The sequence below is a fragment of the Ictalurus punctatus genome, chromosome 15 (genome assembly GCF_001660625.3).
Source record: "Ictalurus punctatus breed USDA103 chromosome 15, Coco_2.0, whole genome shotgun sequence".
Lineage (NCBI taxonomy): Eukaryota > Metazoa > Chordata > Actinopteri > Siluriformes > Ictaluridae > Ictalurus > Ictalurus punctatus.
In genome coordinates, this window is record NC_030430.2 from 16,192,888 (window position 1) to 16,209,457 (window position 16,570).

Below are 16,570 nucleotides of genomic sequence, written 5' to 3' on the forward strand. Positions count from 1 at the left end.
CCCACCATCAATTTCCCTTTTTTTCTCTCGGGTGAAATGGAAAGAGTGAATTATAGGATGCAGGACATGAAACGGCCAGCGAGAGACAGGTTGAGGTCATTCATTCAAGTGTTGACTGCTCTCATGCAGGAGAGTGAGACTTTTCACTGGGATGTATTGAGTGGTTTTGAGAGTGAGTGGCGTTAGCAAGACTTCCAGTTTGCTCACAGCTTAATTTTGAAGTGATGCTGGCATGTGGAGATTAGAGACTGGGGGCAGGGAGGGGCACATGGAGGAGGCTGCCTACGGAATACCAGGGTTACTATGGAGGACTATAATCTTGTATTCCAGTGCCTGGAGACGGCAAATGAAAGGCTTGGCTTAAGAGGAAAAACTTCCTGAGAATTGAAGGGAGGAATAAAATTGTCTTAGCCATATTGACATTGACAGTGCAAAAAAAAACCCTCCACTGTGTAAGAGTATAATGTGTCAGAAAAAAGGAATATATCTAACAATGGTTTTGGCTGAAAGGATACATTCTTTTTCAGTAACAATCTCCTACTAAGTAGTCTACTTACCAATCCAGGTTATTAGGCAATCATGCGATCTGTCGGTGTAAGCTGATTGTGGGAATGTAGAATCCCCTCAGTAGAGATCAGACAGGCAGGCTCAGGTACATAATGTATCCTGGAATAATTATGGGATTTAAGGAGATGTTAGGCTTTGTAAGTGCTTTCTTTGTGACATTTTCGAGTGGTTGACACAGCACAGTCTCTACAACACAATAGCCTTAGGCTCTATTTGAGAGGAGGGGAGTCAGACTTCTTCAGACATGTTTTAATCAATTTATACCTTGTGGCATTTTTCCCCTTGTAATGATAATGTTTTGGTGACCCAAAATGCTCATTATTAACTAAACACCAGGCTTCTGAAATGTGAAATGCTTTGAAATGTTCTATGTTCTATTTTTTTTATTGCATTTATAATAATTTCATCCATACTTGATTACACTTATATATATATATATATATATATATATATATATATATATATATATATATATATATATATATATATATATATATATATAAAATTCACATCAGTCTAATTGTATGTGAGTGTGTGTGCTTTGTTATGATACTTTGTTCTGTCCATCCTCTTGTTTTTTAATGAAAAGTACACAACAGCTGTTTTCTTGATAGCAATATTGCTCACATGTGAAATTACTTTTTATGACAGCACAAAATGCCATGGACAGCTGAATCATAAAGAGGGACTCTTCAGCTCAAAACCACATACCAGTCAGATTTCATCATTGCATACAACTGCTGTAGGATTCACAGCTGGCTCCTGGCTGACTGTTCATGATACATATTTTCCTGTAATTCTGTTCATCACAAACGGAATGTCTCTCTGTAGTGTTCAAGGTGTTTGAACAAGTAGTCTTTGCATTGCTAACTCTTCAGGCTCATGAGTCTCAGGCCATAAGAAGCACACATTGGCAAGTGTTCAGAGGCTTTGTGCCCAGGCAATGCCCTCGTGGTCAGGTCTGAGGCACATGGCCTGGGGCTGCTGAACCATTACACAAGCCTTCTGTGAAGGCAGTGGCACTGAAGCATCTGTGTTGTGACACTGCTTTTAAGCTCTTCTTTATTCCCTCACAGCTTGGCTCAATTACTGCCAACTATTTTTAGTATCGTAAATCACTATGACTGTCAAGATGCACTTGACTTCAAATACGCTGAAAAACACTACATTGTGGAAAAGGGGATTAAATCATGATTGCTGTTTGTAGCGAGATCAAACGGTAGTATGTATGTATGTATGTATGTATGATACATGCCAATAAATATTTCCCCCCTTGAAAATGACTGAATAGAAATATCAGTGATTAAAACATGTATGTAGGCTGTGGCAGTGTTGCAAGTGCTCAGGAAATATGTAATGGCATATCAGTATTGGAATTTAAAAAAAAATTAATTACCCAAGATTTTCAACTATTGCTAATGTATTATTGACTCATGAGAGCAATAGAATTGCAGAGGAATCCACAAAGAATTGTATGTCCAGTTTTCAAAACTTTAATCAATAACAGTGCTACAGTAAAGACACCAACAGGCTGAATGTAGGAAAACCAATACAAGTTCCCATTATGCTATTGTTTCATACAGCAGAATAAATTATGCAATGATAATATACATACATGCTGAACAGAAAGATAAAGCAAATTACAATTGCTTAAGCAAGAACTATATAGGAATGTGATGGGGAAAAGCTAGAAAGAAATTTTGGAACTCAAATAGTGCTTTCAATATCCAAAAGGTAGACTGTGTTAGAAATGAATGCTACACGCTAAAACTTTTTACAGTCCTTCTTTTTCTTTTTATTTATTTTTATAATTTTTTTTTAATTTTCAAAAAATTTTTACAAAATATTTGAAGTGTTAAATGAAATGTTATAAGTCTTTAATGACACATGGTCACGTGCGTGTGAAACTCACGAGTGAGTTTGTCTTGTTTTCTCTTTGTCCTGCCAGCTACTCAATTTCTGACTTTGATTAGATTGGTTCTAGAAAACCATCACCTTCATTTAACCTTATTATGATGGTATATGTATACATCCAAACTGTGGAATGGGATGCCAAAAAAGACAGGAATGAACATAGGTCCTGGACAGCAGATAAACATTATTCTTGGGTCATCATGTATTTAGAGGTCTTTTTGTAATGAAATGATTTGCATTATGGGGGAGATGAAGGGCACAGTAAATTCAAACCACTAATTATTTATATGAAGCAAAATTACTTTCTTTACATTCTTTATATTACATACTCAATGCAGTTGAAAAAAAATGTATCAACAGAGGAGAAACAGAACGCAATATATTAAAATGTATGCATTATCACTCCACTTGCACTTTCTGTTTCATACACAACAAATTCACCCTGTATAATACCCTTCATACTTTACTGTGACCAATTATCAGCAAGTGCTATGACATTAGTGTAGCTCAAATATATGTTTGTTATTGGAATATGCACCAATAGTATGCATTTTTGAAGGCTATTACAAAATTATTACAGCATTTAAATGAAAATTGTGAGGTAATCCCTTTTTTATCATTTAATTTGTGACATATTAAGACTGTATACAACAAAATGAAAGAAAAGGAAAAGTGCAAGACATTGGTGGAATGCTAAATAATACACTGTGTAGGTCCCATGACGTCGTAAAGTAATGTTCTGGAATGTAGCACCTTTTAGTAATAGAGACAATCTAAGAAAAAAATCATACTGACTGTCCTGACACAGCTTTGAAAAGTAACATGTTTTTGAACGACTTCACATTACTTGTATAAGATCATAGTGGTAATACTTGAATGAAATGGGAGGGTTTTTCAATAATATTTAATATTATCTTACTGCATAAAAAAAAATACCACAAATAATACTGATACATGTCTCTCTCTAAAACTTGCCCATGATGTACATCAAGGGGTCGCTTTAGGACCGTTTTCATTTCTAACTGTTGTTGCTTTTCCCAGTGGATAATCCATGTGGGAATAAAGGGGCAAGGATTCAAAACTCCTGGAGTCCTTATTGGCCAGACCCTCCCAGAAGACTCTGCTGAGCCATACACCCCACTGACAGGTCCAGATCTATCTGAACGTCAAAGTTAAAAGGTCAAAAATCATGTAATGAGGGCAACTTGAACTGCTACCAGCCTCTCTTTGTATGGTGTGTTAGAAACTGGCTGAGAAACCAAAAAAGACAAATATAAGATGTAAACAAAATGTTCTAACAATAATAGCTGCAACAGTAATAGAAACAACCACAATCATCATATCAAATATAAATGTAATACCATCATTTTAAATCCTATTAAACATTAACATGGTCCAAACCATGTCCAAATGGAACTGTGGCCTATGTGTCAACATTGACTGCTGTGATGCTTGCTTTCTTCTCCAAAATCATGAAAGAGTCTCTTTGTGGAAATGACGAGGGTAGGGGACGAGAAATGGGATGGAAAAGGAGAGAGATGAGAAGCGGCACTATAGTGTCTGTTTATTAAATGGCTTTTGTATTCACTCAGCCATAGGTTAAGGGTCTAAGACTGTCTATGAATTTCTCTACTTCTCTTTTCTCTCGCACAGCCCAGTGGATGGAGGGATGCTGGTGAAAAAGAGAAGTGACGTTCCAGAGGACGAGTCTGTCAATATGCCTGGCCCGTCTCCACTTGTAGCAGTCCCAAGACGGCCGAGTGTTCCCCAAGCTTCATCCTCCTTTGTGTGGACAAGCTGACGTTCTTAGCCAGGTAGTCCACAGCAGCTGCAGGCAAAGCCAAACAAAATGAATATCTTTAGGATATGAATTCTGATTCCATAATGTGATTTTGAGATGAGCTTGAGTCCTAACATCTAGCAAATATTCAGAGCAGGATTATTCAGAGCACCTATTGGCTACTAATATGTAGTTGATGGCTGTTTGGGGAAATAAATGAGCCACCTGTTCCCTGCTGTCATTCACTCCTGTCATACAGAGTTTTCCTCTGTGCATCTCTTATTATCTCTGTCATCTCTGCTTTCTGCATTCCACACTCCATCATCTAGCATCAAATCTGGACATACTGCTCATGCAGTGACATAGATCATCTTTACTTTTAGTAGTGTCACCAGAAAAAAATGTATGTGTATTTTCAAAGCAAGAGGATTTTGCCAATTCCTCTTAAGTAAACTGCTATGAAATTACAACCCCATGTTATTTACAGAGTGGCACAGTGGCCCAGCAAGTAACATTGCATAGCTCCAGGGTCCCTGCCTCAGTTTCCTCCAGGGTCTCTGAGCTTGGCTTACATTTTCACGTAGATTTATCTGGTTTCCTCTCACCTCATCTCCCAAAAACTACTTGGGACTACATTGTCCCAAGGTGTGAATGCATCATGCATATTAACAGTGTGTTCCTTGTCCAGGATAGAGTAGTTAATGAAAATGAGTTTGGGAATGAATAAATTAATGAATGTTATTTACAGTCACATTAAGTTTATATGGATAATACCTCCCATAATTTTCCACAGCAAGTGCAACAAAGTAAAGAGGGGAGAGATTTCTGTCTCTCTGATAGGTGACCTAATACACACAACCTGGTGTGACTAGCACAGCACTGGAGGGCATGGGCTATTTGGACTGATTCGCAGACATGCTTTGCTTTGAGATCTTTATCAGGATCATATGTGAGGACTAACCTGCAAGCCCATCCAGGGTCAAAACGTGCAGAAATTCTCGCCCGCTACTTGGGACTGGAGCATTGATCTGGCTTAAACTTCATAAGGTTTCAATTTAACTGCACAAGCTAAAAACATTAAAAGCATTGGGTCTGTTTAAAAAGGCAAAGGGAATAGGGCAGGAGGTCGTGAGGACAAACCAAGGGCAGCATTGAGCTAGTGCAGAATGGAGATAGAACTAAGGAAACACCAATTAACCCTTTCTACTTACTTTCCATTTAAAACAGAAAATCTACTGAGCCTCCCTCTGTGCTTAACCCATAGTCAAAGTGGAAATGGGTATTATTAAGTTAACACAAGGCTGGGCTAGTGAGGACTTTCAATGTAATTATTTCCACAAAAAGCCTCATCCAAGCCATATAATCAAAAAAAAAAAAAAAAAAAAAAAAACATAAGAAGAAAGTGGAGCAAATGGTATATTTATGAGCCATTTAAGAAATATACACACAATAATTACCGAATCAAAATGACATCTATAATCACAAAGGCTATACACCTGGACCAGAGGAAATAAAAACAGAAGCCATCATTATTAATGATCAAAAACCCTCTCGCAGTTATAAGAATTAGCATGTTTGCATTATCTGCTGGCCTGTCAAGTGTGTCAGATGCCTGGCAAGTCCTTTGATATCACTGGCTGGTGGAGAAGGTAATTTTCACCTCTCCTGCTTCCTTTGTGGTGTGTAGCAATGGCAGGGTGGGGCGGAGAGATGTTGGACGTTGCCAGGCATTTGTCAGTGTGACAGTAAGTGAGGTTTAACATGCGCTAGCGTGTGTTAGCATGCAGAAAAGTGAGCCTGTCATGAGCAGGCAGTGTGCACGGTAGCAGGCACATACCTGTGGGTGGGCCAACTGTCCTTACTGTAGACGCTTAGCCTGACAGCTGGCAAAGTAATCACCCACGATTTAACTCTGTGCTCGCTCTCTCTCTCTCTCTCTCTCTCTCTCTCTCTCTCTCTCTCTCTCTCTTGTAGGAACCCTTTCGGTCTCTGTCATCCCAGGTTTACTCATTAAATCTGCCTCAAATATACACTTTGTCTCACCTCTTACTAAAAGAGACACTCTATCTGGCACTCCCAGTCATGGAGCACACAAGAAACACACTTATCTATCTCCCTGCAGCATGCACCCTCTAAGCTTCCATATTCCCCAGTGCATTTTCATGAATCAGACAGGTGTCCGCTGAGATATGTTAAGCCCATCTTTGACTTAACCTTTAAATTAAATGTTTAATCATGTTATTTTATTGGATAGATTTTGACCTCTGAGTAAGAGTTCATGCAAGAAGTTGATCCTTCAAGCAAAGACTGAAAAGCCTTTAAAGATGTTTTGTTTGTGTGTTTCTAATCATTCTGGTTACATTGTTAACCATTTAAATGTGGATAATATACATTAGGTATTTCAAAATAAATCTTTTAAAGTTAGATTAATATAAAACCATAAGAAATAGCTTGGGGGACATCAACTGGACATCCACTACTAAAAACCTGAGAGTTGATTATGGGTTTGAGTCATGATGTACTCACTCTGGCCATACTGGCTGTACTGGTAGCCAGCTGTGACAGGGTCCACACTGTAGCTGGTGGAGCTGTAGGTAGGAGGGCAGTAGGACTGAGATGAAGCCAGGCTTTCTGCTGTCTTCATGGGCTCTGAGCGCTGACTGCAGCTTCCTGAGATAGGGTTGGAAGCCTCAAGTCCGGTGTGCAAGGGCGAGATGGAGAAGTCATGCTGCGGCTGAGGAGCCATGGCGCTTGGGTTGCTCAGGATGCTCATAACCTGCAGGAATGACAGATTTGGCGTACAATCAACAGAACCCCTAATTTCCAGTTATTCACTGGGTATTACAACAAGCTCACAAGGTACAAAGTCTCAGCATTGGAAAGGGTTAAGTGGAAGCACAACAGCAGCCTTTCAAGGCATCCCGAGGGAGTGTTTAGTAGCTTGAAAACAGCTGTCAGAGTAAATAACACAAAGGGGTAAAATGAAGGATGGAGAGAAAGGACCAGAAAGAGAGACCGTATATGCACAGTCCAGGTTTGTGTGACCTGAGGCTGACTGCATAACAAGCTCTGAGGGAGGGTTTAATCAGAGGCCTCCAGTTATCCCACAGCTTCAGACCTCATGAATGATTAAAATTTTTCAAATAATAGATGCTCACATTAGGCATCTCCCTGGAGACCAATGCCGGGTTGGAGTACTGGTCTCAGAGTACAGGCTATCATTGGGTTTAAATTCATATTAGTCACAAATCAAATTCTACAGAGTTCTCCATTCTTGTTTGGTCCAACTGATCACAATTTTAACCTGACATCACTCCAAAAACCAAAGGGGAAAAATAAAGCCACAAGCATGTTTTCAAAATGTCTAGGGAACTTAGCTGGAAGGACTATGAGTAGAATAAATGGAGAAAATGAATAAGGCAAGAGGAGAGAGATGGAAAGGCATGGGGTGGGGGAAGGAAAGTGCACACAGAGAGAGACAGAGAATAGAGCTACTTGTAGAAGGTGCTCTGTCTGCCACATGCTCTCCATCCACAGGCCGACACAAAGCATCCTCCTGAACATCAGGTTCCCGTTGCGACTCGCTACGCCCCACTGGCCTTTGGCCATCTCAGGCCCCAGCCTGCTAAACCAATTAGCCCTTCACAGGGCTGCAGAGAGCAAAACCAGGCCCACATGCGCAGCTCCGACAACATCCATGGGCTATTTGCTAAAGGGCCATACAACCTGTAAGTTTATAAACTAATTTTGAAAACTCAGCCACTTCTGTGTGTTAGGCAAACCAGTGGGCATATGGAGAGGTTAATGCGAGCCCTAAACCTATAAGTGAATTTAGCTTAATATCCTCTGCCCAAAGGTTCTAGGAAAACTTGAAAATCACTACAATTATATTAAAAACATAAAGCAACAAGCCCGTGCATGTGATATGTGCATAGAGGAAGGAGGATGAGCGTGTGAAAGTGGTGGCCTATGGGGGTCTCAGTCTCATTGACGTTGCCGGGAGCTGGAGTGTGACCCCAGGCATGGGGCTGTGGGGTCGTGCCCACTCATCCGATCGCCTGTCTCACAGGGGGGGACAACCGACAGATAAGGGTGAAACTGACTGAGCGTTGATTATATTAAACTCTTTTGTATTCCTGTTATTTTAAATAACATTTATACATATTTTAAATACATACTGTATAATTTCACTAATAAAGTTCTACTACCATTATGAAAACCAGTTTTTAGTTCTTACACATACATTTTAGTTTAAGAGTTGCTTATATTTTTTCACAGGATATCAACTATAATAAAGTCGTGACACCCCATAATCCTCAGTGTTCCCTTAAACCTACATTTGGGTGTAATTGGAGGTAATTTTGGGTAATAGCAAAGCAGCATCGTGTGTATTCTCAAACTCTCGGCAGGAGTGGAGTTTTAATCAGATGAGCAAAGGCTGCAGCACAACGGGTGTTGGGGCAGAATGCCGGGGTGAGAGCTAAGAGAGCGCGCCGAGCGTCTGACACCTCTATTCAGCCCTGCGCTTAAGCAGCCTGTAACCTCGGTGATGGCATTATGCTTCTGAAAGACAAATTATTCAAATCTTCAAATTTAGCATAACCTTATTGACATCAATTAAAGTGGCGAATGGAGAATATTCCGGCATGGCGAGAGGTAGCGATCAACTTCGAGCAGGATCAGACTGGGGAAAGGAGGAGGCTGTCAGCTCAACCTTCTCATCATGCCCAGTGTGCTGGTGCCAGGCGTGTCATGGGGCATGGAGCCAACCAGCTGAAATTAGCACAGGCAATATAAAAGCTGCACAATAAGCCTGAAAAACAAACTAACAGAATCACCAAGCCAGGCTGTGTTAGATATATTTACACAGGCTACAGTCTTCACTGCGTATCACAGGAAAATCATTAGAATAAATACAAGTATCAATTTAAATACCTGCTTTTTAATATTATAATGTTATACCTTCTGAATGTACCCATGTTTGAAAAACAGTATTAGATGTAGCGTTTGAGACTAAACTGAAGATGAATATACCTCTGAGGACAGGGAGTGAACAAGGTCAAAAGCTTGTGCAGGCTGGAGGTTATAATCTATCACTTCCTGCTGTACTACCATCGCTGAGTTAAAATCAATATTCTTTCCACATGTGTAACCTTTGTGGATCTGATATGCAGGTGGAAGGAAGCAAGAACATTTGCCAATCATCCTGGATGACAAACAACATCCCCAGGGTCTCAAATTCCATGAGCACTAGATGACAACTTACACTCTCTCTCTCTCTCTCTCTCTCTCTCTCTCTCTCTCTCTCTCTCACACTCACACTAAAATACCAGGCATTCTGAAACACACTAAACTTTACTCCTTTTAAAATGTTCCACCCCTACAACCCCCATCCTCTCTCTCTCTCTCTCTCTCTCTCTCTCTCTCTCTCTCTCTCTCTCTCTCTCTCTCTCTCTCTCTTTCCCTCTCTCCCTCTGCAGTAGCTGGGCTTTCACTTCTTTTATTTGGAGAACTGCAGGAGTAGATAATGCCACGCAGGATCCAGTTTGAAAGACATAGCTCCAGGCATCCTTCTTCTCTTTCTCTTCTCTTTCCTTTTACTCAGAGATTTCTTTACAAATAACAATAAAAGAGTAATTAATTCTCTTAACTCAAGGCTGCGGCTTTATAAATTGTAAAATTGGAAATTGATACAATGTGCATCCTTTCAGATAAATGAATGGTGTGCACAGTATTTTTTTGGTCTAATTTCCTTAACTGTTAAATTGTAATTTTTGTCCAAATAAGTGTTTGACGCAGGTTTACTTCTTGTTGAATTTTATTAAGCGTAACGCAGACAGGCTCAGACTTAATGGCACATGACTGATAATACATTAGTCCCTTCTCTACAAAATGAGAGGAATATTAACTGGTAGTAAAGCTACCCATGTTAAAGAGTATGCTTCCTTTATTCCAATATTTGAAAACTGGATTGCAGTAAAAATAGAAAACTTATATTAGCTATCTTCCTTAAGGCAGAATTCATAATAAAACTGTAACTATGCTTTTCCTTCAAACAGTTTCACCAACTGAGCACTTTGAATGAATGATGAACAAATGGCCTAAGTATGTATGAGCTTTGTAGCAGGAGTGGGTGCAGCACCCTGCAGAGTTCAGTGCTACAATGACATTAATGATAATAAAGAAGGCCATCAGCATCCTTACAATCGGCCTGTCCACCTGCTCTGTGTCTCCTTTTGCTCAGGCAGAGAAGAGGACAGAGACAGGAAGAAGAAAAGACTAGAGGGGAGGGGGGGGACGACAAAAACTCATGAAGGACAGTTCTTGCCTGAGGGCATGCCTGCCTGCGGAGCAGATAGGACTTCTCTCAGTTAACTCTTCAACACACACACACACACACACAGACTGGATTTGCAGGAGTGTAGGAGTAGGCTCACATTTCACTCAGAGGAAGATTTTGTGTAGCCAAGCAAGGGTCATCTGTACAAAGAGCAGCCTTAAGCAGCACACAAGGTGTGAGAAGGTTATCTCCACAGTGCAGGGCTTTATCCTCCCTTTATACCACACCCACACAGACTGTTCACTACTGAGTATATGGAATGATCATTTTCAGTATAATATATTTTTTAAATGACACACCTCCCCAAAGATATGGGATTTGTCGGATTAAGAGACCTGACACATTGTGCTCCTGAGAGACGCAAACACAAGAACATCTCACTCACACACAGCGACATTTCATTTTCGGCAGGAATATCTGATGCAATGCAGCTGTAATTAAAGCAGAAAATAATGCCATTCTCCAGCAGGCAGATGCATTTCAGAGAGCACCCGTAATCCTTCTGCAAATCCCAACACCCCCATCTACCAGCAAATGATGTCAATTGGAAGGACTGTGTGCAACATACACACTTATGGCCAGGAAATGTAAGATTCTGATGCAATTGCTGTATGATTTGAGAAACTTTGAGAGGTTATTAGTCTTAAATATCATGCAATATTTAAACATCATGTGAATGCTTAGATTAGAATGTGGATTAATGACAGTCTGACTTACACAAAATACCAAGATGATATAAGTAACTGACCCAGAGCAGCTAAACTGACAATCAGTATGTTTACATGGACAACAATAAATTAACCCGATGAAGACAATACTCTAATTAAGAATCTACCATGTAAACAGCGATTACTTATCACCTTAATCTGACTAAAGTCATACGCGAAAAAAACACAAATCGAATTACGACATGTAGAGTTTTCCTGTTTTAGTCCCATTATCGACATGTATTACAGACATGTAAACACCTTAATCAAGCTATTAACATTGTGTGGGAGTTTTCACCGCATTTTGCTAAAGGACACGTACACACACACGACAGTTTTCAACCGTTTGACGGCAAACCAGAGAGCACAGCTGCATCTTAAACCGCATACTTACCTGCTATATAGTAGGCGAAATACATGTAGGTAAGTATGCCGTTTCAAGCAGTCGTCTATTTGCATGTATAGCATGACAAATGATTATCTGCACTTGAAGCTTTCGTAAAATTAAAAATGAACACTGTATATAGTACCATAACGAAGACGAACTGTATGTTGGAACGTGAAAATCTGGATGGAACGTCGGACGGCGTGGCGTGGGGACTTAATGACGTGTGCCATTAATCCATCTATGTCCTATAACATGTAAAACCTGAACATGAAAGGAATATTCTAAAAGCAACTCATCTAAACACCTTTATCACATTACTGTCTTATTCAGTATAAGTTCAATAATCAGATTATTGCTGTCCATGTAAACGTGTGTGTTAGAGTAAAACCTCAGAGAGGAATGAAACACAGTTTCATACATTCAATTAACTGTTTGTCAAGGCTGGAGGTAATTAGAAGATCCATCCTCTGTCTTTCTCCAAGTCAATAATTCTTTCCCTCTCTCTTCCTCTAAATTCCCAGTCTCCCCGAGTGGTAGGGATCAGATGACAGAGATGATTTCTTCTCCTACCCGTGTGTCATTGCGTTAATGGGCCACTGCACATTAATTGAAAGTGAAAAGGGGCATCAGCCAAAAAAAACCTGTGAGGGGAACAGGGGTGATACAGGAGGAAAGGGGGAGAATGGCTGGTCTATGAAATAGACAAGAAGGAACTAAAATGGGATGAGGGGGAGGAAAAGAGGAGAGAGGCGCTGAGGGAGACTTTAATTGTTTCAAATTAGGTACGTGATTGACAGTGACAGAAAGTGGGCACTGACAAGCTGGGCCCTGATGAGAACGATTAGCATGCAGCCAAACAAGCTGTCACTTTTAGCAACACGTTAGCTATGGGAAATACTGGGCATATGGCTCTTTTAACCCTGTACGGTAACACAGTCTACTAAACTGCTTAATCCATGACTGATGGATGAGGAAAGACTGGGTGGTCAAACCATAGGGCATAATTCATACCAACTAGATGTGACTAGTATTGCAGAATTAAGTGTAAACTGATTTTCATTACATATTTTATCAGTCACACCTCTACATAAATCAGCAAATGTTTAGCAATGAAAATTTAATTTGATCATACGTCCATATTCATAATGTGTTTTAAACAGTGTTGGGTAAAAAAAGTAATCCACTAAAAAGTACAAAAAAGTAATCCACTACAGATTACCAATTACTAATTTAAAATTGTAATCTGATTATATTACTGATTACTGCATGTAAAAAGTAATCAGATTACTAATTACTTTACTTTCACGTTATTTTCAAAACCTACCAAAATACACTACAAAGTGAAACTCATAGTTCTTTCAGTGATTTTAGTGCACGGCAATGTATGACATGATCAGAAACAGTTGGATTTATCATAAAACCTACCTCAGGTCTTGTCACTGTTTGTAGGACTACTTTTCTAACTAGGCTAGTTTGGTGTCACTAACCAAGGGGAGACACAGCTAAGCTATCACTGTATGAGTTGCAAAGTACATTATCCTTCCTTGTGCTCTGCTCATATCATGTTCATGTAAACTGGAACTCATATAAACATTTACACTCCTTGTTTTCCTGCTCAGCATGAGAGGATGTTACTGTTTCAGTTTCAACCCTTTTACTGGTTTAAAAAAAATCGGCACATATCCATTTTTCCTCACACTGACTGTGTGAGCTATCGTTTGGCAGGATTGAGAACTGTCAGCCAATAAGACACGATTGTTTCCACATATTTTCCTGTAAACCCTTTCTGATTGGTCTTGCCACTATTCGCTGAAGATATAAAATTACAGGCCATCTTCTTTTACTGACATTCAGTTACATAGTGACAAACCACTCCAAGTGGAGAATTATTCAAGGCTAAAGAAAAAAATATTCGGGGCAAAACGTGATTTATTTTTTAAAAATTCATTCTACTTTATATTGTTTTCTTAACAATAAATTTGTAATGCAAGTAATATAATTTTAATGACATCAGTAACAGTAAAAATCAGTAACAGTAAATCAAATTACATAAATTAAAAATGTAATGCGTTACATTACTGTGTTATCAGAAAAAGTAATTAGATTACAGTAACGCATTACTTTGTTACTTTGTAACACATTACACCCGACTCTGGTTGTAAATGCATTTTTGCATAGCTATGTACAGTGCTGTGATTTCTTCTGTTTTTGTGTATCTCTCTACTACATAGTTTTAGATTTTCAAACAAAATACAACATAAAACATAGGACAACCTGAATAAACACACAATACATTTTTTTTTATTGAGCAATAAAATGTTATCCAAAACCTAACACCAGTTGACAAACTAATTGCCCCCTTAAATTTAAAATCTGGTTGTGCCACCGTTAGCAGCAATAACTGCAACCAAACGTTTCCGATAACTGGAGATCAGTCTTTCACTTACTTCTAGGATTATGATTTACTTCTATTCTTTGGATCATTGTCTTGCTGCAGAATCCAGTTGCACTTGAGTTTCAACTTACAGACTGAAGACCGGACATTCTCCTTTAGGATTTTCTGTTAGAGAGCAGAATTAATGTTTGCCTCAATTATTACAAGTTGCCCAGGCCCTGAAGCAGCAAAGCATCCCCACACCATCACACTTCCACCACCATGCTTGATCATAGGTATGATGTTCTTTTTGTGGAATTCTGTGTTTGATTCACGCCAGATGTAACGGGAGCCCTGTCTTCCAAACAGTTCCAATTTCGACTAATGAATCCACAGAACATTCTCCCAAAAGGTTTGAGGATTATCAAGGTGTGTTTTGGCAAAATTCAGATGAGCCTTAATGTTCTTCTGGGTTAGCAGTGGTTTTCACTTCGCCACTCTTCCATGGATGGCATTTTTGACCAGTGTCTTTCTGATAGTAGAGTCATGAAGAGTGACCTTTTTTGATGCAAGAGAGGCCTGTAGGTCCTTTGATGCTGTCCTTGGCTCTTTTGAGACTTCCTGGATGAGTAGTTGCTGTGCTTTTGGAGGAATTTTGGAAGGTTGGCCACTTCTGGGAAGGTTCATTACAGTGCTGAGTTTTTCCATTTGGAGATAATGGCTCTCACTGTGGTTCTCTGGAGTCCCAGAGCCTTTTAAATAGCTTTGCAACCCTTCCCAGACTGATGTATTTCACCTTCTTCCTCATCATTTCTTGAATTTCTTTCAATTTTGACATAGTGTGCTATTGGGTAAGACCGTAAGTGTTGATTTGATTGAACAATGTTTGCAGTAATCAGGCCTGGTTGCATCTAGTCCAGCTGAACCCCATTATTAATGCAGTTTCATAGATTTGGGGAATTAGTAACTATGGGGGCAAATAGATTTTCACACAAATGCATTTTCACACAGGCCCAGTTGGTATTGGTATTTGTTTTATCTTAAATTTTGTTTTAATTTCTGAAACAATTTACTATAAGATATACACAAAATCAGATGAAATCAGTATGGGGCAAATACTTTTTCACAGCACTGTATGCTATGTAACATATTTATATGTAAACATATTTATAAAGCATTATAAATGCAGGATTCATAGCATGTGTTATGACATATTAAAAGAAAGATTTTTATTCCCTCAAACACAGCAAACATCATCATACCAGCAACATCACTTCCTAAATATCTTAAAGTACTATGAGGCCTCTCACTAACCAAAGGTTAATGCACCCTATTGGGTTGATGTGCAGCATAAGAACGCACTGCAATCCGATTACTTTTTCCAATATGTTTGCAGCAGTGTGGGATGAATTCAGGCAGAGGAACAAACATCCCCCTCTGACCTCCAAGCCGCTTCGGTCTGTCTGCTTCACACGGCCGCCTACGCTAAATTAAACGATTGCTTAAAATTATTTCATAAGAGAGGATGGGAGGGCAAGGCACAGTAACTGGCTCCAAGAATAATGCAAGGTGGAGGCAGGAGTGAGTGGGTGGTGGGCGGGTGTATGGGGGGGGGGGTTGTTTGCTATAAACAGCAGGCAGCAGGCACAGTGAAGAATGTCAGGTCAAATTGTTCTTGACAGTGTTAATATCAGCACCTCATAGAGATAATTACATGTAAATAAACAGTGAAATAACTCTCAGCTGGAGACCGAGAGCGAGAGCAGAACAGTTAGCGGAGGCCAGATGGGGACTCCAGCAGTGCTTAGTGTGGTGAAAGAGAGATAGTACTGCTCGAGCATGTAGGCCATAAACCTATTGTAGCAATATACAAATAAAAAAATCACAATTGATACAATAAACCATCTAAATCCAGTGAGCAAGACTGAGATGAAGAAGAGCAGAAGACTGTAGTGGAAAGTTAGTGGTTTGTAAGGTTGTAATAATAATCACAGATTCACGCCTGTCAGGATGGTATCTGGAACTAACACATAGCATGCACACTGAACCAACCTTCCACACAGTCACATGTGTATGTCCATAAGTGTTCTAAGTGCTTTCCTACTGTTCAGACACAGTGACCCTGCAAACTATCCTAACAACAAAAACATATACAATATCCTTAATATATTAGGGACTGAATCTCAGTGTATTTGTACAATGATAATAAAGGTATTCATGTTTCTAATATTACATTCTAAAAATTACTAACACATGATATCATTAACATTACATAGAGATACATTAAAATATCTCCTGAGCTTCTGTAATTAGCATAAAGGGGCCATAGATGGAATCTAGAAGGAGGAATCAATATAGAGCACCTTTATATTTTCCTATAAGTAACCTATATAGCCATATAACTATATATTACCTATATAACTCAATAGCATACAAGTCACAGGGGGGGAAAAAACATAGAATGCATTGATATGTAGGTAACCATTCAGGAAGACAATAG

At 39.4% G+C, this 16,570-nt stretch overlaps 1 protein-coding gene across 2 annotated transcripts in view; it reads right to left on the reverse strand.

Annotated features, from left to right (window-relative positions):
• Nucleotides 1–2,044: 2,044 nt before the first annotated feature.
• pax7b (paired box 7b) overlaps nucleotides 2,045–16,570 on the reverse strand; it is a 48,144-nt gene continuing 33,618 nt past the window's right edge. For both annotated transcript variants that reach the window (XM_053686491.1, XM_053686490.1), the window contains exons 8-9: nucleotides 6,788–7,037; nucleotides 2,045–4,309 (exon numbers count right to left, since the gene is read on the reverse strand). In XM_053686491.1, coding sequence (XP_053542466.1) covers nucleotides 4,194–4,309; nucleotides 6,788–7,037 — 366 coding nt within the window. In that variant the 3' untranslated portion in view covers nucleotides 2,045–4,193. The remainder of the gene's footprint in view (nucleotides 4,310–6,787; nucleotides 7,038–16,570) is intronic.